We start from the raw sequence: 18,805 nt of genomic DNA on the forward strand, positions 1-18,805 counted from the left end.
TCTATCTATCTATCTATCTATCTATAGACATAGCCTGCCTGCCTGCCTGCCTGCCTGCCTGCCTGCCTGCCTGCCTGCCTGCCTGCCTGTCTGTCTGTCTGTCTGTCTGTCTGTCTGTCTGTCTGTCTGTCTGTCTGTCTGTCTGTCTGTCTGTCTGTCTGTCTGTCTGTCTGTCTGTCTGTCTGTCTGTCTGTCTGTCTGTCTGTCTGTCTGTCTGTCTGTCTGTCTGTCTGTCTGTCTGTCTGTCTGTCTGTCTGTCTGTCTGTCTGTCGTCTGTCTGTCTGTCTGTCTGTCTGTCTGTCTGTCTGTCTGTCTGTCTGTCTGTCTGTCTGTCTGTCTGTCTGTCTGTCTGTCTGTCTGTCTGTCTGTCTGTCTGTCTGTCTGTCTGTCTGTTAAACCATGAAACTACATGTTTGCTTGCTGATATTGTCATCTGTCTCTCTTAACACCTGAGGACAAAATCACCAAGGAGATCAACTACATTCTGGCCAATCAAGACACAGTAAAGGCTCAGATAACTCAGCTGGAGAGTGCCATCACACACATGGAGGTAAACTCTCTCTCCATCCTTTCTGTCTCTCTTCTTCTCCCCTCCCCCACACTCTCTCCCTCTCTCTCTCCCTCTACCCCTCCCTTCTTCTCCCCTCCCCCCACTCTCTCCCTCTCTCTCTCTCCCTCTACCCCCTCCCTTCTTCTCCCCTCCCCCCACACTCTCTCCCTCTCTCTCTCCCTCTACCACCTCCCTTCTTCTCCCCTCCCCCACACTCTCTCCCTCTCTCTCTCCCTCTACCCCCTCCCTTCTTCTCCCCTCCCCCACACTCTCTCCCTCTCTCTCTCCCTCTACCCCTCCCTTCTTCTCCCCTCCCCACACTCTCTCTCTCTCACCCTCTACCCCCTCCCTTCTTCTCCCCTCCCCCACATCCCTCTCTCTCTCTCCCTCTACCCCTCCTTCTTCTCCCCTCCCCACACTCTCTCCCTCTCCCTCTCCCTCTACCCTCTCCCTTCTCCCCCCTCTCTCTCCCTCCTCCCTTTTTCTCCCCTCCCCCCACACTCTCTCCCTCTCTCTCTCCCTCTACCCCTCCCTTCTTCTCCCCTCCCCCACACTCTCTCCCTCTCACTCTCCCCTCTACCCTCTCCCTTCTCCCCCCCTCTCTCTCTCCCTCTACCCCCTCCATTCTTCCCCCCTCTCTCTCTCCCTCTACCACATCCCCTTAAACCCCCTCTCAACTCCCTCTCTAGTTGAACAGTGCGTTGGCGAGGGAGCAGTTGTCCCAGTCTGTGAGGGAGCTGGGGGCGTCTCTAGTGGAGCGACAGGGAGCGTTGACCCTGGCCCTGGAGGGGGCCCGGCTGAGAGGGGGAGGCCCTGTCGGCCCAGGTGTCTGAGAGGAGGGGTCTGCAGGAGCACGGCGGTTTAATGGCCTACACACAGGAGCTGCTCAAAGAGACCGACCAACCCTGCTTCGTACAGGCCGCACGAATCACCCACAACAGGTACGGGTGGTAGATGCAAGACACACATGCGCACGCGCACACACACACCGTGGGTAAATAACAGGTGCAATATCAACGCTTAACACTTACCAGCCCCGCCCCCCTCTATATTTTCTCTCTCCCCGTTTCTATTTTCTCTCTCGCTCTTTCTCTCTCTTTTTCTCTGTCTCTGACTCTCTCTCTTTCTCTCCCTCCAGGCTGGTGAAAGCCATAGAGAATCTGCAGTGTTTCTCTCTCTCGGCTGATCCCTCCTTCAGACACTTCCACATGGACGCCTCCAGAGAAGTGAAACTCATCAGCAGCATGGGATACATAAGAGGTCCGTCCGTGTAAGTGGTTAGATCTGAAAGATAACTCATCCCATCCACCAATATAACTCCCTTTTCTTCTCTGCCCCGCCCCTGCTACAGCCCCATTGGCTCCTGTGATTGACACTCAGCGCACACTGGCCTATGACCAGCTGTTCCTGTGCTGGCGACTCCCCCAGGACTCCGCCCCTGCCTGGCACTTCTCCGTGGAGTTCCAGCGGCGAATGGGATTGACCGAGGCAGGCTGGGGAGGAGAGGTCAGGAGTCCCAATACTCCACTGGTGTGGCAACGCCTGGAGGAGGTGGGCGGGACTAGTGCTGTGATTGACAGGCTGGAGATGGACAGTGTGTACGTGTTAAGGGTGAAAGGAAGCAATAAGGCGGGGTTTGGAGAGTACAGCGAAGAGGTTTACCTGCACACACCACCCGCACCAGGTGAGACACACACACAGACACATACGTATGCAATTCATGATACAATTATTGTTGGGGAATTGTTTAAAAAGTCAATACCTCTTTTGTCCCAATCTATCCCTTCACCTTCTCAATACCTCTATATATCTTCTCTCTGCATAACCCACTCAATTCAATTCAATTCAATTCAAGGGCTTTATTGGCATGGGAAACATGTGTTAACATTGCCAAAGCAAGTGAGGTAGACAACATACAAAGTGAATATATAAAGTGAAAAACAACAAAAATTAACAGTAAACATTACACATACAACAGTTTCAAAACAGTAAAGACATTATAATATAATAATAATAATAATATAATAATTATAAATGTCATATTATATATATATATATATATACATATATATATATATATATACATATATATATATATATATATATATATATATATATATATATATATATATATATATATATATATATATATATATATATATATATATACATATATATACATATATATACATATACATATATATATATATACACAATGTACAAATAATTAAAGGACACAAGATAAAATAAATAAGCATAAATATGGGTTGTATTTACAATGGTGTTTGTTCTTCACTGGTTGCCCTTTTCTCGTGGCAACAGGTCACAAATCTTGCTGCTGTGATGGCACACTGTGGGATTTCACCCAGTAGATATGGGAGTTTTTCAAAATTGGATATGTTTTCGAATTCTTTGTGGATCTGTGTGATCTGGGGGAAATATGTCTCTCTAATATGGTCATACATTGGACAGGAGGTTAGGAAGTGCAGCTCAGTTTCCACCTCATTTTGTGGGCAGTGAGCACATAGCCTGTCTTCTCTTGAGAGCCATGTCTGCCTACGGCGGCCTTTCTCAATAGCAAGGCTATGCTCACTGAGTCTGTACATAGTCAAAGCTTTCCTTAATTTTGGGTCAGTCACAGTGGTCAGGTATTCTGCCGCTGTGTACTCTCTGTGTAGGGCCAAATAGCATTCTATAATAATAATATAATAATAATATGCCATTTAGCAGACGCTTTTATCCAAAGCGACTTACAGTCATGTGTGCATACATTCTACGTATGGGTGATCCCGGGAATCGAACCCACTACCCTGGCGTTACAAGCGCCATGCTCTACCAACTGAGCTACAGAAGGACCACAGTTTGCTCTGTTTTTTTGTTAATTCTTTCCAATGTGTTAAGTAATTATCTTAACCCACTCCCTCTGTTCTGTAACCCAGCTCCACCCCCCGGCCCTTTCTCCATCCCTCCATCCTCTCTCTATCCCTCTATCCTCTCCATCCTCTCTCCATCCCTCCATCCTCTCTCCATCCCTCCATCCTCTCTCTATCCCTCTATCCTCTCTCCACCCCCCGGCCCTCTCTCCATCCCTCCATCCTCTCTCCATCCTCTCTCCATCCTCTCTCCATCCCCCATCCTCTCTCCATCTGTCCATCCTCTCTCCATCCCCCATCCTCTCTCCATCCCTCCATCCTCTCTCCATCCCCATCCTCTCTCCATCAATCCTCTCTCCATCCCCCATCCACTCTCCATCCCTCCATCCTCTCTCCATCGCTCCATCCTCTCTCCATCCCCATCCTCTCTCCATCCCCCATCCTCTCTCCATCCATCCTCTCTCCAACCCTCCATCCTCTCTCCATCCCCCATCCTCTCTCCATCGATCCATCCTCTCTCCATCCCCATCCTCTCTCCATCCCCCATCCTCTCTCCATCCATCCTCTCTCCAACCCTCCATCCTCTCTCCATCCCTCCATCCTCTCTCCAACCCTCCATCCTCTCTCCATCCCTCCATCCTCTCTCCATCCTCCATCCTCTCTCAACCCTCCATCCTCTCTCCATCCCCCATCCTCTCTCCATCCCTCCATCCTCTCTCCAACCCTCCATCCTCTCTCCATCCCTCCATCCTCTCTCCATCCCTCCATCCTCTCTCCATCCCTCCATCCTCTCTCCATCCCTCCATCCTCTCTCCCATCCCTCCATCCTCTCTCCATCCCTCCATCCCTTTATCTCCCTATCTCTCCTTCCTCTCTCCATCCCTCCATCCTCTCTCCATCCCTCCATCCTCTCTCCATCCCTCCATCCCTTTATCTCCCTATCTCTCCTTCCTCTCTTTCACCTTGCTAACCCTCTGTACTTGATTCATCTCAGAAGAATCCTACCATCCCAGTGTCTGTCCTTCTCCTACCTCTCTCTCTCTTTTTATTGACATCTCTCACTCTCTGTCCTTCTCCTACCTCTCTCTCTATCGACATCTCTCCCTCTCTGTCCTTCTCCTACTTCTCTCTCTCTTTATCAACATCTCTCCCTCTCTGTCCTTCTCCTACCTCTCTCTTTATCAACATCTCTCCCTCTCTGTCCTTCTCCTACCTCTCTCTCTCTCTTTATCGACATCTCTCCCTCTCTGTCCTTCTCCTACCTCTCTCTCTCTCTCTCGACATCTCTCACTCTGTTCTTCTCCTACCTCTCTCTCTCTCTCTTTATCAACATCTCTCCCTCTCTGTCCTTCTCCTACCTCTCTCTCTCTCTCTCTTTATCAACATCTCTCCCTCTCTGTCCTTCTCCTACCTCTCTCTCTATCGACATCTCTCCCTCTCTGTCCTTCTCCTACCTCTCTCTCTCTTTATCAACATCTCTCCCTCTCTGTCCTTCTCCTACCTCTCTCTCTCTTTATCAACATCTCTCCCTCTCTGTCCTTCTCCTGAGGAGGAGGTCTGCTCTCGACTACCTCTCTCTCTCTCTCTTTATCGACATCTCTCCCTCTCTGTCCTTCTCCTACCTCTCTCTCTCTCTCTCGACATCTCTCACTCTGTTCTTCTCCTACCTCTCTCTCTCTCTCTTTTATCAACATCTCTCCCTCTGTCCTTCTCCTACCTCTCTCTCTCTGTTTCTCTCTCTCTCTTATCGACATCTCTCACTCTGTCCTTCTCCTACCTCTCTCTCTCTCTCTTTATCAACATCTCTCCCTCTCTGTCCTTCTCCTACCTATCTCTCTCTCTCTTATCAACATCTCTCCCTCTCTGTCCTTCTCCTACCTCTCTCTCTCTCTCTTTATCAACATTTCTCCCTCTCTGTCCTTCTCCTACCTCTCTCTCTCTCTCTCTCTATCAACATTTCTCCCTCTCTGTCCTTCTCCTACCCCTCTCTCTCTCTCATTATCGACATCTCTCACTCTGTCCTTCTCCTACCTCTCTCTCTCTCTCTTTATCAACATCTCTCACTCTGTCCTTCTCCCACCTCTCTCTCTTTATCAACATCTCTCCCTCTCTGTCCTTCTCCTACCTATCTCTCTCTCTCTTTATCAACATCTCTCACTCTCTGTCCTTCTCCTACCTCTCTCTCTCTCTTTATCAACATTTCTCCCTCTCTTTCCTTCTCCCACCTCTCTCTCTCTCTCTCTCTCTCTCTCTCTCTTTATCAACATCTCTCCCTCTCTGTCCTTCTCCTACCTCTCTCTCTCTCTCTTTATCAACATTTCTCCCTCTCTGTCCTTCTCCTACCTCTCTCTCTCTCTCTCTCTCTATCAACATTTCTCCCTCTCTGTCCTTCTCCTACCCCTCTCTCTCTCTCATTATCGACATCTCTCACTCTGTCCTTCTCCTACCTCTCTCTCTCTCTCTTTATCGACATCTCTCACTCTGTCCTTCTCCTACCTCTCTCTCTCTCTCTTTATCAACATCTCTCCCTCTCTGTCCTTCTCCTACCTCTCTCTCTCTCTTTATCAACATCTCTCCCTCTCTGTCCTTCTCCTACCTCTCTCTCTTTATCAACATCTCTCCCTCTCTGTCCTTCTCCTACCTCTCTCTCTCTATCGACATATCTCACTCTCTTTCCTTCTCCTACCTCTCTCTCTCTCTTTATCAACTTCTCTCCCTCTCTGTCCTTCTCCTACCTCTCTCTCTCTTTATCAACATCTCTCCCTCTCTGTCCTTCTCCTACCTCTCTCTCTCTATCGACATCTCTCACTCTCTGTCCTTCTCCTACCTCTCTCTCTCTTTATCAACATCTCTCCCTCTCTGTCCTTCTCCTACCTCTCTCTCTCTATCGACATCTCTCACTCGCTTTCCTTCTCCTACCTCTCTCTCTCTCTCTTTATCAATATCTCTCCTTCTCTGTCCTTCTCCTACCTCTCTCTCTCTCTTTATCAATATCTCTCCCTCTCTGTCCTTCTCCTACCTCTCTCTCTCTTTATCAACATCTCTCCCTCTCTGTCCTTCTCCTACCTCTCTCTCTCTTTATCAACATCTCTCCCTCTCTGTCCTTCTCCTACCTCTCTCTCTCTATCGACATCTCTCACTCTCTTTCCTTCTCCTACCTCTCTCCTCTCTCTCTTTATCAACATCTCTCACTCTCTGTCCTTCTCCTACCTCTCTCTCTCTTTATCGACATCTCTCACTCTCTGTCCTTCTCCTACCTCTCTCTCTCTCTCTTTATCAACATCTCTCCCTCTCTGTCCTTCTCCTACCTCTCTCTCTCTTTATCAACATCTCTCCCTCTCTGTCCTTCTCCTACCTCTCTCTCTCTATCGACATCTCTCACTCTCTTTCCTTCTCCTACCTCTCTCTCTCTCTCTTTATCAACATCTCTCACTCTCTGTCCTTCTCCTACCTCTCTCTCTCTCTCTTTATCAATATCTCTCCCTCTCTGTCCTTCTCCTACCTCTCTCTCTCTCCCTTTATCAACATCTCTCCCTCTCTGTCCTTCTCCTACCTCTCTCTCTCTCTCTTTATCAATATCTCTCCTTCTCTGTCCTTCTCCTACCTCTCTCTCTCTCTCTTTATCAATATCTCTCCCTCTCTGTCCTTCTCCTACCTCTCTCTCTCTCTCTTTATCAACATCTCTCCCTCTCTGTCCTTCTCCTACCTCTCTCTCTCAACATCTCTCCCTCTCTGTCCTTCTCCTACCTCTCTCTCTCTATCGACATCTCTCACTCTCTTTCCTTCTCCTACCTCTCTCTCTCTCTTTATCAACATCTCTAACTCTCTGTCCTTCTCCTACCTCTCTCTCTCTTTATCGACATCTCTCACTCTCTTTCCTTCTCCTACCTCTCTCTCTCTCTTTATCAACTTCTCTCCCTCTCTGTCCTTCTCCTACCTCTCTCTCTCTCTCTTTATCAACATCTCTCCCTCTCTGTCCTTCTCCTACCTCTCTCTCTCTCTCCCTCTCTTTATTGACATCTCTCCCTCTCTGTCCTTCTCCTACCTCTCTCTCTCTCTCTTTATCAACATCTCTCCCTCTCTGTCCTTCTCCTACCTATCTCTCTCTCTCTTTATCAACATCTCTCCCTCTCTGTCCTTCTCCTACCTCTCTCTCTCTCTCTTTATCAACATTTCTCCCTCTCTGTCCTTCTCCTACCTCTCTCTCTCTCTCTCTCTATCAACATTTCTCCCTCTCTGTCCTTCTCCTACCCCTCTCTCTCTCTCATTATCGACATCTCTCACTCTGTCCTTCTCCTACCTCTCTCTCTCTCTCTCAACATCTCTCACTCTGTCCTTCTCCCACCTCTCTCTCTTTATCAACATCTCTCCCTCTCTGTCCTTCTCCTACCTATCTCTCTCTCTCTTTATCAACATCTCTCACTCTCTGTCCTTCTCCTACCTCTCTCTCTCTCTTTATCAACATTTCTCCCTCTCTTTCCTTCTCCTACCTCTCTCTCTCTCTCTCTCTCTCTCTCTCTCTCTCTCTCTCTCTCTCTCTCTATCAACATCTCTCCCTCTCTGTCCTTCTCCTACCTCTCTCTCTCTCTCTTTATCAACATTTCTCCCTCTCTGTCCTTCTCCTACCTCTCTCTCTCTCTCTCTCTCTATCAACATTTCTCCCTCTCTGTCCTTCTCCTACCCCTCTCTCTCTCTCATTATCGACATCTCTCACTCTGTCCTTCTCCTACCTCTCTCTCTCTCTCTCTTTATCGACATCTCTCACTCTGTCCTTCTCCTACCTCTCTCTCTCTCTCTTTATCAACATCTCTCCCTCTCTGTCCTTCTCCTACCTCTCTCTCTCTCTTTATCAACATCTCTCCCTCTCTGTCCTTCTCCTACCTCTCTCTCTTTATCAACATCTCTCCCTCTCTGTCCTTCTCCTACCTCTCTCTCTCTATCGACATATCTCACTCTCTTTCCTTCTCCCTACCTCTCTCTCTCTCTTTATCAACTTCTCTCCCTCTCTGTCCTTCTCCTACCTCTCTCTCTCTTTATCAACATCTCTCCCTCTCTGTCCTTCTCCTACCTCTCTCTCTCTATCGACATCTCTCACTCTCTGACCTTCTCCTACCTCTCTCTCTTTTATCAACATCTCTCCCTCTCTGTCCTTCTCCTACCTCTCTCTCTCTCGACATCTCTCTCTTTATCTTTCCTTCCTACTCTACCTCTCTCTCTCTCTTTATCAATATCTCTCCTTCTCTGTCCTTCTCCTACCTCTCTCTCTCTCTTTATCAATATCTCTCCCTCTCTGTCCTTCTCCTACCTCTCTCTCTCTATCAACATCTCTCCCTCTCTGTCCTTCTCCTACCTCTCTCTCTTTATCAACATCTCTCCTCTCTGTCCTTCTCCTACCTCTCTCTCTCTTTATCGACATCTCTCACTCTCTTTCCTTCTCCTACCTCTCTCTCTCTCTCTCTCTTTATCAACATCTCTCACTCTCTGTCCTTCTCCTACCTCTCTCTCTCTTTATCGACATCTCTCACTCTGTCCTTCTCCTACCTCTCTCTCTCTCTCTTTATCAATATCTCTCCCTCTCTGTCCTTCTCCTACCTCTCTCTCTCTCTCTTTATCAACATCTCTCCCTCTCTGTCCTTCTCCTACCTCTCTCTCTCTCTCTTTATCAATATCTCTCCTTCTCTGTCCTTCTCCTACCTCTCTCTCTCTCTCTTTATCAATATCTCTCCCTCTCTGTCCTTCTCCTACCTCTCTCTCTCTCTCTTTATCAACATCTCTCCCTCTCTGTCCTTCTCCTACCTCTCTCTCTCTCTTTTTCAACATCTCTCCCTCTCTGTCCTTCTCCTACCTCTCTCTCTCTATCGACATCTCTCACTCTCTTTCCTTCTCCTACCTCTCTCTCTCTCTTTATCAACATCTCTAACTCTCTGTCCTTCTCCTACCTCTCTCTCTCTCTTTATCGACATCTCTCACTCTCTTTCCTTCTCCTACCTCTCTCTCTCTCTTTATCAACTTCTCTCCCTCTCTGTCCTTCTCCTACCTCTCTCTCTTTATCAACATCTCTCCCTCTCTGTCCTTCTCCTACCTCTCTCTCAACATCTCTCCCTCTCTGTCCTTCTCCTACCTCTCTCTCTCTCTCTCTTTATCAACATCTCTCACTCTCTTTCCTTCTCCTACCTCTCTCTCTCTCTCTCTCTTTATCAACATCTCTCCCTCTCTGTCCTTCTCCTACCTCTCTCTCTTTATCAACATCTCTCCCTCTCTGTCCTTCTCCTACCTCTCTCTCTTTATCGACATCTCTCCCTCTCTGTCCTTCTCCTACCTCTCCCTCTCTTTATCAACATCTCTCTCTCTCTGTCCTTCTCTCCTCTCTCTCTCTCTCTCTCTCTCTCTCTCATTATCAACATTTCTCCCTCTCTGTCCTACTCCTACCTCTCTCTCTCTCTCTCTCTCTCTCTCTCTCTCTTTCTCTTCTCTCTCTTTTCAACATCTCTCTCTCTCTCTCATTATCAACATTTCTCCCTCTCTGTCCTTCTCCTACCCCTCTCTCTCTCATTATCAACATCTCTCCCTCTCTGTCCTTCTCCTACCCCTCTCTCTCTCATTATCAACATTTATCCCTCTCTGTCCTTCTCCTACCCCTCTCTCTCATTATCAACATCTCTCCCTCTCTGTCCTTCTCCTACCCCTCTCTCTCTCATTATCAACATTTCTCCCTCTCTGTCCTTCTCCTACCCCTCTCTCTCTCTCTCTCTCTCTCTCTCTCTCTCTTATCAACATTTCTCCCTCTCTGTCCTTCTCCTACCCCTCTCTCTCTCATTATCAACATCTCTCCCTCTCTGTCCTTATCCTACCCCTCTCTCTCTCATTATCAACAGTTCTCCCTCTCTGTCCTTCTCCTACCTCTCTCTCTCTCTCATTATCAACATTTCTCCCTCTCTGTCCTACTCCTACCTCTCTCTCTCTCATTATCAACATTTCTCCCTCTCTGTCCTTCTCCTACCTCTCTCTCTCTCACATTATCAACATTTCTCCCTCTCTGTCCTTCTCCTACCTCTCATTATCAACATTTCTCCCTCTCTGTCCTTCTCCTACCTCTTTCTCTCTCTCTTTATCAACATTTCTCCCTCTCTGTCCTTCTCCTACCTCTCTCTCTCTTTATCAACATTTCTCCCTCTCTGTCCTTCTCCTACCTCTCTCTCTCTTTATCAACATTTCTCCCTCTCTGTCCTTCTCCTACCTCTCTCTCTCTCTCCATCAACATCTCTCCCTCTCTGTCCTTCTCCTACCTCTCTCTCTCTCTTCATCAACATCTCTCCCTCTCTGTCCTTCTCCTACCTCTCTCTCTCTCTTCATCAACATCTCTCCCTCTCTGTCCTCACACTGTCCATACTGTATAAACACTCCCCCAGTCTCCTGTGTTATTAAGTGTTCATGTGGCTTACTAAATGAGATTAGTTTATTAATTTCTCAAAACCAGAGCAATGATCAGCAGTCGTACCTGTATTGGGCCAGGTTTCTCTCCCTCTTTAGAACTCTCTCTCTCTCCTCGTTCCCTCTCTGTCCTCACACTATCCATACTATATTGGGCCAGGTTTCTCTTACTCTTTAGAACTCTCTCTCTCTCCTCGTTCCCTCTCTATCCTCACACTATCCATACTGTATTGGGCCAGGTTTCTCTCACTCTTTAGAACTCTCTCTCTCTCCTCGTTCCCTCTCTGTCCTAACACTGTCCATACTGTATTGGGCCAGGTTTCTCTCACTCTTTAGAACTCTCTCTCTCCTCGTCCCTCTCTGTCCTCACACTGTCCATACTGTATTGGGCCAGGTTTCTCTCCCTCTTTAGAACTCTCTCTCTCTCCTCATTCCCTCTCTGTCCTCAGACTGTCCATACTGTATTGGGCCAGGTTTCTCTCCCTCTTTAGAACTCTCTCTCTCTCCTCGTTCCGTCTCTGTCCTCTAACTGTCCATACTGTATTGGGCCAGGTTTCTCTCCCTCTTTAGAACTCTCTCTCTCTCCTCGTTCCGTCTCTTTCCTGGGGTGTATTTATTCCTAAAGAATACATCAGTTTCCTGTAGATGTAAGCAGGTCTGCTCCTCTGCTCCTCTCCCTGATGCTATATCAAACCCTTCCCCTTCCTCCCACTCTCCTTCTCCGTCCCTCCTCTTCCTCCCCCTCTCCTCTTCCTCTCCTCCTCTCCTTCTCCCTCCTTCCTCCCCCTCTCCTCTTCCTCTCCTCCTCTCTTTCTCCCTCCTTCCTCCCCCTCTCCTCCTCCTCTCCTCCTCCTCCTCCCCTCTCTCCCTTCTCTTCCTCTTCCCCTACCTCTCCTCTACATCCTCTTCTCCCTCCTCCTCCTCTCACTGTCTCTCCTCCCCCTCTCCTCCTCCTCTCCCTCTCCTCCTCCTCCTCCTCCTCCTCCTCCCTCCTCCTCCCCTCCTCCTCCTCCCCCTTTCCCTCTCCCCCATCTCCCTCTCCTCCTCCTCCTACCCCTCTACTCCTCCTCTCCCTCTCCTCCTCCTACTCTCCCCCTCCTCCCCCTCTCCTCCTCCCTACCCTCCCCTCCTCCTCCCCCCCCCCTCCTACTCTCCCTCTCCTCCCCCTCCTCCTCCTACTCTCCCTCTCCTCCTCCCCCTCTCCTCCTCCTCCTCCTCCTCCCCTCTCCTCCTCCTCCTCCTCTCCCTCTCCTCCCCTCTTCTCCTCCTCCTCCCCCTCTCCCTCTCCTCCTCCTCCTCTCCTCCTCCTCCCCCCCCTCTCCCTCTCCTCCCCCTATTCTCCTCCTGCTCTCCTCCTCCTCCCCCTCTCCCTCTCCTCCCCCTCTTCTCCTCCTCTCCTCCTCCTCCTCTCCCTCTCCTCCTCCTCCTCCCCCTCTTCTCCTCCTCCTCCCCCTCTCCTCCTCTCCCTCTCCTCCCCTCTTCTCCTCCCTCCTCCTCCCTCTCCCTACCCCTCTCCCTCCCCTCCTCTCCCTCTTCTCCTCCTCCCCTCTCCCTCCTCCCCCTCTCCCTCTCCTCCTCTCCCTCTACTCCCCCTCTCCTCCTCCTCCCCCTCTTCTCCTCCTCCTCTCCTCTCCCTCCTCCCCCTCTCCTCTCCCTCTCCTCCTCCCCCCTCCTCCTCCCCCCTCCTCCTCCCTCTCCTCTCCCTCCTCCCCCTCTCCTCCCCCTCTCCTCCTCCCCCTCTCCCTCCTCCCCCTCTCCTCCTCCTCTCCCTCCCCTCCTCCTCCTCCCCTCCCTCTCCCTCCTCCCCCTCTCCCTCTACTCCCCCTCTTCTCCTTCCTCCCCCCCTCCTCCCCCTCTCCTCCTCCCCCCTCTCCTCCTCCTCTCCCTCTCCTCCTCCTCCTCCTCCCCCTCTCCCTCCTCCCCCTCTCCCTCTACTCCCCCACTTCTCCTTCCTCCCCCTCTCCCTCCTCCGTCAGTGTTGTGTTTCTCTCTGGACTCTCGCTGGGGTTTGCATGCTGACCGACTGGCTCTGGGTAAAGGACAGACGTATGCCCGCAGCGTGCCCGGCCTCTCCCTTCTGCAGGCCGCTGACCGCTCCCTCACTTCCTGTCACCTGACCTCTGACCTCCTCATAGGCGACCTGGCCATCACCCAGGGAAGGCACTACTGGGCATGCTCGGTGGAGCCCGGCTCCTACCTGGTCAAGGTGAGAAATAGAGATTTTGTGTGTGTGTGTGTGTGTGTGTGTGTGTGTGTGTGTGTGTGTGTGTGTGTGTGTGTGTGTGTGTGTGTGTGTGTGTGTGTGTGTGTGTGTGTGTGTGTGTGTGTGTGTGCATACGTGCGTGGGTGTGTGTAACTTACTCAGTCTAATTTGTCATTTTTCTCTCTGCGTTCCTCAGGTGGGAGTTGGACAGGAGGCCAAGCTCCAGGAGTGGTTCCACCTTCCTCAGGACATGGCCAGCCCCCGGTGAGAGAGGGGAGAGGGAGGGATGGAGAGGGAGGGGGGACAGAGGGAGGGATGGAGAGGGAGGGGGACAGAGGGAGGGATGGAGAGGGAGGGGGCAGAGGGAGGGATGGAGAGGGAGGGGGACAGAGGAGGTAGAGGGAGGGATGGAGAGGGAGGGGGACAGAGGGAGGGGGACAGAGGGAGGTAGAGGGAGGGATGGAGAGGGAGGGGGACAGAGGGAGGTAGAGGGAGGGATGGAGAGGGAGGGGGGACTGAGGGAGGTAGAGGGAGGGATGGGGACAGAGGGAGGTAGAGGTACATTTACATTACATTTAAGTCATTTAGCAGACGCTCTTATCCAGAGCGACTTACAAATTGGTGCATTCACCTTATGACATCCAGTGGAACAGTCACTTTACAATAGTGCATCTAAATCTTAAAAGGGGGGTGGGGGTGAGAAGGATTACTTATCCTATCCTAGGTATTCCTTAAAGAGGTGGGGTTTCAGGTGTCTCCGGAAGGTGGTGATTGACTCCGCTGTCCTGGCGTCGTGAGGGAGTTTGTTCCACCATTGGGGGGCCAGAGCAGCGAACAGTTTTGACTGGGCTGGCCAGAGGTGGATGAACGCAGTGCCCTTGTTTGGGTGTAGGGCCTGATCAGAGCCTGGAGGTACTGAGGTGCCGTTCCCCTCACAGCTCCGTAGGCAAGCACCATGGTCTTGTAGCGGATGCGAGCTTCAACTGGAAGCCAGTGGAGAGAGCGGAGGAGCGGGGTGACGTGGGAGAACTTGGGAAGGTTGAACACCAGACGGGCTGCGGCGTTCTGGATGAGTTGTAGGGGTTTAATGGCACAGGCAGGGAGCCCAGCCAACAGCGAGTTGCAGTAATCCAGATGGGAGATGACAAGTGCCTGGATTAGGACCTGCGCCGCTTCCTGTGTGAGGCAGGATCGTACTCTGCGGATGTTGTAGAGCATGAACCTACAGGAACGGGCCACCGCCTTGATGTTAGTTGAGAACGACAGGGTGTTGTCCAGGATCACGCCAAGGTTCTTAGCGCTCTGGGAGGAGGACACAATGGAGTTGTCAACCGTGATGGCGAGATCATGGAACGGGCAGTCCTTCCCGGGAGGAAGAGCAGCTCCGTCTTGCCGAGGTTCAGCTTGAGGTGGTGATCCGTCATCCACACTGATATGTCTGCCAGACATGCAGAGATGCGATTCGCCACCTGGTCATCAGAAGGGGGAAAGGAGAAGATTAATTGTGTGTCGTCTGCATAGCAATGATAGGAGAGACCATGTGAGGTTATGACAGAGCCAAGTGACTTGGTGTATAGCGAGAATAGGAGAGGGCCTAGAACAGAGCCCTGGCGGACAACAGTGGTGAGAGCGCGTGGTGAGGAGACAGATTCTCGCCACGCCACCTGGTAGGAGCGACCTGTCAGGTAGGACGCAATCCAAGCGTGGGCCGCGCCGGAGATGCCCAACTCGGAGAGGGTGGAGAGGAGGATCTGATGGTTCACAGTATCGAAGGCAGCCGATAGGTCTAGAAGGATGAGAGCAGATGCGGAGCGCCTCCGTGATACAGAGAAGAGCAGTCTCAGTTGAATGACTAGTCTTGAAACCTGACTGATTTGGATCAAGAAGGTCATTCTGAGAGAGATAGCGGGAGAGCTGGCCAAGGACGGCACGTTCAAGAGTTTTGGAGAGAAAAGAAAGAAGGGATACTGGTCTGTAGTTGTTGACATGGGAGGGATCGAGTGTAGGTTTTTTCAGAAGGGGTGCAACTCTCGCTCTCTTGAAGATGGAAGGGACGTAGCCAGCGGTCAGGGATGAGTTGATGAGCGAGGTGAGGTAAGGGAGAAGATCTCCGGAAATGGTCTGGAGAAGAGAGGAGGGGATAGGGTCAAGCGGGCAGGTTGTTGGGCGGCCGGCCGTCACAAGACGCGAGATTTCATCTGGAGAGAGGGGGAGAAAGAGGTCAGAGCACAGGGTAGGGCAGTGTGAGCAGAACCAGCGGTGTCGTTTGACTTAGCAAACGAGGATCGGATGTCGTCGACCTTCTTTTCAAAATGGTTGACGAAGTCATCTGCAGAGAGGGAGGAGGGGGGGAGGGGGAGGAGGATTCAGGAGGGAGGAGAAGGTGGCAAAGAGCTTCCTAGGGTTAGAGGCAGAAGCTTGGAATTTAGAGTGGTAGAAAGTGGCTTTAGCAGCAGAGACAGAAGAGGAAAATGTAGAGAGGAGGGAGCGAAAGGATGCCAGGTCCGCAGGGAGGCGAGTTAGAGGGACAGAGGGAGCTAGAGGTGGGGGGACAGAGGGAGGTAGAGGTAGGGGGACAGAGGGAGGTAGAGGTAGGGGGACAGAGGGAGGTAGAGGTAGGGGGACAGATGGAGGTAGAGGTAGAGGGACAGAGGGAGCTAGAGGTAGGGGGACAGAGGGAGGTAGAGGGACAGAGGGAGCTAGAGGTAGGGGGACAGAGGGAGGTAGAGGTAGGGGGACAGAGGGAGGTAGAGGTAGGGGGACAGAGGGAGGTAGAGGTAGGGGGACAGAGGGAGGTAGAGGGAGGGAGGGAGAGGGAGGGAGGGGGACAGAGGGAGGTAGAGGTAGAGGGACAGAGGGAGGTAGTAGGGGGACAGAGGGAGGTAGAGGTAGGGGGACATAGGGAGGTAGAGGTAGGGGGACAGAGGGAGGTAGAGGTAGGGGGACAGAGGGAGGTAGAGGTAGGGGGACAGAGGGAGGTAGAGGGAGGGATGGAGAGGGAGGGAGGGGGACAGAGGGAGGTAGAGGGACAGAGGGAGATAGAGGTAGGGGGACAGAGGGAGGTAGAGGTAGGGGGACAGAGGGAGGTAGAGGTAGGGGGACAGAGGGAGGTAGAGGTAGGGGGACAGAGGGAGGTAGAGGGAGGGATGGAGAGGGAGGGAGGGGGACAGAGGGAGGTAGAGGTAGAGGGACAGAGGGAGGTAGTAGGGGGACAGAGGGAGGTAGAGGTAGGGGACATAGGGAGGTAGAGGTAGGGGGACAGAGGGAGGTAGAGGTAGGGGGACAGAGGGAGGTAGAGGTAGGGGGACAGAGGGAGGTAGAGGGAGGGATGGAGAGGGAGGGAGGGGGACAGAGGGAGGTAGAGGTAGAGGGACAGAGGGAGGTAGAGGTAGGGGGACAGAGGGAGGTAGAGGTAGGGGGACAGAGGGAGGTAGACGTAGGGGGACAGAGGGAGGTAGACGTAGGGGGACAGAGGGAGGTAGAGGTAGGGGGACAGATGGAGGTAGAGGTAGGGGGACAGAGGGAGGTAGAGGTAGGGGGACAGAGGGAGGTAGAGGTAGGGGGACAGATGGAGGTAGGTAGAGGGAGGGGGACAGAGGGAGGAAGAGGTAGGGGGACAGAGGGAGGTAGAGGTAGGGGGACAGAGGGAGTTAGAGGTAGGGGGACAGAGGGAGGTAGAGGGACAGATGGAGGTAGAGGTAGGGGGACAGAGGGAGGTAGAGGTAGGGGGACAGAGGGAGGTAGAGGTAGGGGGACACAGGGAGGTAGATGTAGGGGGACAGATTGAGGTAGAGGGAGGGGACAGAGGGAGGTAGAGGTAGGGGGACAGACGGAGGTAGAGGTAGGGGACAGATGGAGGTAGGTAGAGGTAGGGGGACAGATGGAAGTAGAGGTAGGGGGACAGAGGGAGGTAGAGGTAGGGGGACAGAGGGAGGTAGTGGTAGGGGGACAGAGGGGGTAGAGGTAGGGGGACAGAGGGAGGTAGAGGTAGGGGGACAGAGGGAGGTAGAGGTAGGGGACAGAGGGAGGTAGAGGTAGGGGGACAGAGGGAGGTAGAGGTAGGGGGACAGAGGGAGGTAGAGGTAGGGGGACAGAGGGAGGTAGAGGTAGGGGGACAGAGGGAGGTAGAGGTAGGGGGACAGAGGGAGGTAGGTAGAGGTAGGGGGACAGAGGGAGGTAGAGGTAGGGGGACAGAGGGAGGTAGAGGTAGGGGGACAGAGGGAGGTAGAGGTAGGGGGACAGAGGGAGGTAGAGGTAGGGGGACAGAGGGAGGTAGAGGTAGGGGGACAGAGGGAGGTAGAGGTAGGGGGACAGAGGGAGGTAGTAGGGGGACAGAGGGAGGTAGAGGTAGGGGGACAGAGGGAGGTAGTAGGGGGACAGAGGGAGGTAGAGGTAGGGGGACATAGGGAGGTAGAGGTAGGGGACAGAGTGAGGTAGAGGTAGGGGGACAGAGGGAGGTAGAGGTAGGGGACAGAGGGAGGTAGAGGGAGGGATGGAGAGGGAGGTAGAGGGACAGAGGGAGGTAGAGGTAGGGGGACAGAGGGAGGTAGAGGTAGGGGGACAGAGGGAGGTAGGGGGACAGATGGAGGTAGAGGGACAGATGGAGGTAGAGGTAGGGGGACAGAGGGAGGTAGAGGTAGGGGGACAGATGGAGGTAGAGGTAGGGGGACAGAGGGAGGTAGAGGTAGGGGGACAGATTGAGGTAGAGGGAGGGGGACAGAGGGAGGTAGAGGGACAGAGGGAGATAGAAGTAGGGGGACATAGGGAGGTAGAGGTAGGGGGACAGAGGGAGGTAGAGGTAGGGGGACAGAGGGAGGTAGAGGTAGGGGGACAGAGGGAGGTAGAGGTAGGGGGACAGAGGGAGGTAGAGGTAGGGGGACAGAGGGAGGTAGTAGGGGGACAGAGGGAGGTAGAGGTAGGGGGACATAGGGAGGTAGAGGTAGGGGGACAGAGGGAGGTAGAGGTAGGGGGACAGAGGGAGGTAGAGGTAGGGGGACAGAGGGAGGTAGAGGTAGGGGGACAGAGGGAGGTAGAGGTAGGGGGACAGAGGGAGGTAGAGGTAGGGGGACAGAGGGGGTAGAGGTAGGGGGACAGAGGGGGGTAGAGGTAGGGGGACAGAGGGAGGTAGAGGTAGGGGGACAGAGGGAGGTAGAGGTAGAGGTAGGGGGACAGATGGAGGTAGAGGTAGAGGTAGGGGGACAGAGGGAGGTAGAGGTAGGGGGACAGAGGGAGGTAGAGGTAGGGGGACAGAGGTAGGTAGAGGTAGGGGGACAGAGGGAGGTAGAGGTAGGGGGACAGATAGAGGTAGAGGTAGGGGGACAGATGGAGGTAGAGGTAGGGGGACAGATGGAGGTAGAGGTAGAGGTAGGTAGAGGTAGGGGGTAGTAGGTAGAGGTAGGTAGAGGTAGGGGGTAGTAAAGAAGTGGTTCCAATGACACTAAAACTAACCAAGTAAACTCAGTCTCCCCCGTCCTCCCTCTTCCTCACTCCCCTCCCTCTTCCTCACTCCCCGACCCCTTCCCTCTCTCTTCCCGTTCCCCCTCCTCTCTCTCCCCCTCCCCTCTCTCTCCCCGACCCCTTCCCTCTCTCTTCCCGTTCCCCCTCCTCTCTCTCCCCCTCCCCTCCCCTCTCTCTCCCCGACCCCTTCCCTCTCTCTTCCCGTTCCCCCTCCTCTCTCTCCCCTCCCCTCTCTCTCCCCGACCCCTTCCCTCTCTCTTCCTGTTCCCCCCTCCTCTCTCTCCCCCCCCT

At 52.6% G+C, this 18,805-nt stretch overlaps 1 protein-coding gene and 1 long non-coding RNA gene across 8 annotated transcripts in view; one reads left to right on the forward strand and one right to left on the reverse strand.

Moving 5' to 3' along the window:
* The window catches only part of trim46a (tripartite motif containing 46a), a 57,025-nt gene that overhangs the window by 34,726 nt on the left and 3,494 nt on the right, over window positions 1–18,805 (forward strand). The window contains 7 exon segments of the mRNA XM_052495287.1: window positions 455–550; window positions 1,240–1,355; window positions 1,357–1,491; window positions 1,689–1,810; window positions 1,902–2,234; window positions 12,831–13,060; window positions 13,254–13,321. Of these exon segments, the coding sequence (XP_052351247.1) occupies window positions 455–550; window positions 1,240–1,355; window positions 1,357–1,491; window positions 1,689–1,810; window positions 1,902–2,234; window positions 12,831–13,060; window positions 13,254–13,321 (1,100 nt within the window).
* LOC127915331 (uncharacterized) lies at window positions 3,475–9,604 on the reverse strand. Of its 7 annotated transcripts, XR_008091042.1 has the most exons (6): window positions 9,220–9,604; window positions 8,865–9,070; window positions 5,920–6,581; window positions 4,995–5,090; window positions 4,147–4,636; window positions 3,475–3,657 (listed from the first exon to the last, which is right to left on the reverse strand). It is a non-coding gene; the product is annotated as an uncharacterized LOC127915331 (long non-coding RNA). The 7 variants fall into 7 exon arrangements; XR_008091038.1 differs by lacking the exons at window positions 3,475–3,657; window positions 4,147–4,636 and adding an exon at window positions 4,643–4,877; XR_008091037.1 differs by lacking the exons at window positions 3,475–3,657; window positions 4,147–4,636 and adding an exon at window positions 4,643–4,924.

Source organism: Oncorhynchus keta, chromosome 34 (genome assembly GCF_023373465.1).
Source record: "Oncorhynchus keta strain PuntledgeMale-10-30-2019 chromosome 34, Oket_V2, whole genome shotgun sequence".
In the NCBI taxonomy this organism is placed as follows: domain Eukaryota; kingdom Metazoa; phylum Chordata; class Actinopteri; order Salmoniformes; family Salmonidae; genus Oncorhynchus; species Oncorhynchus keta.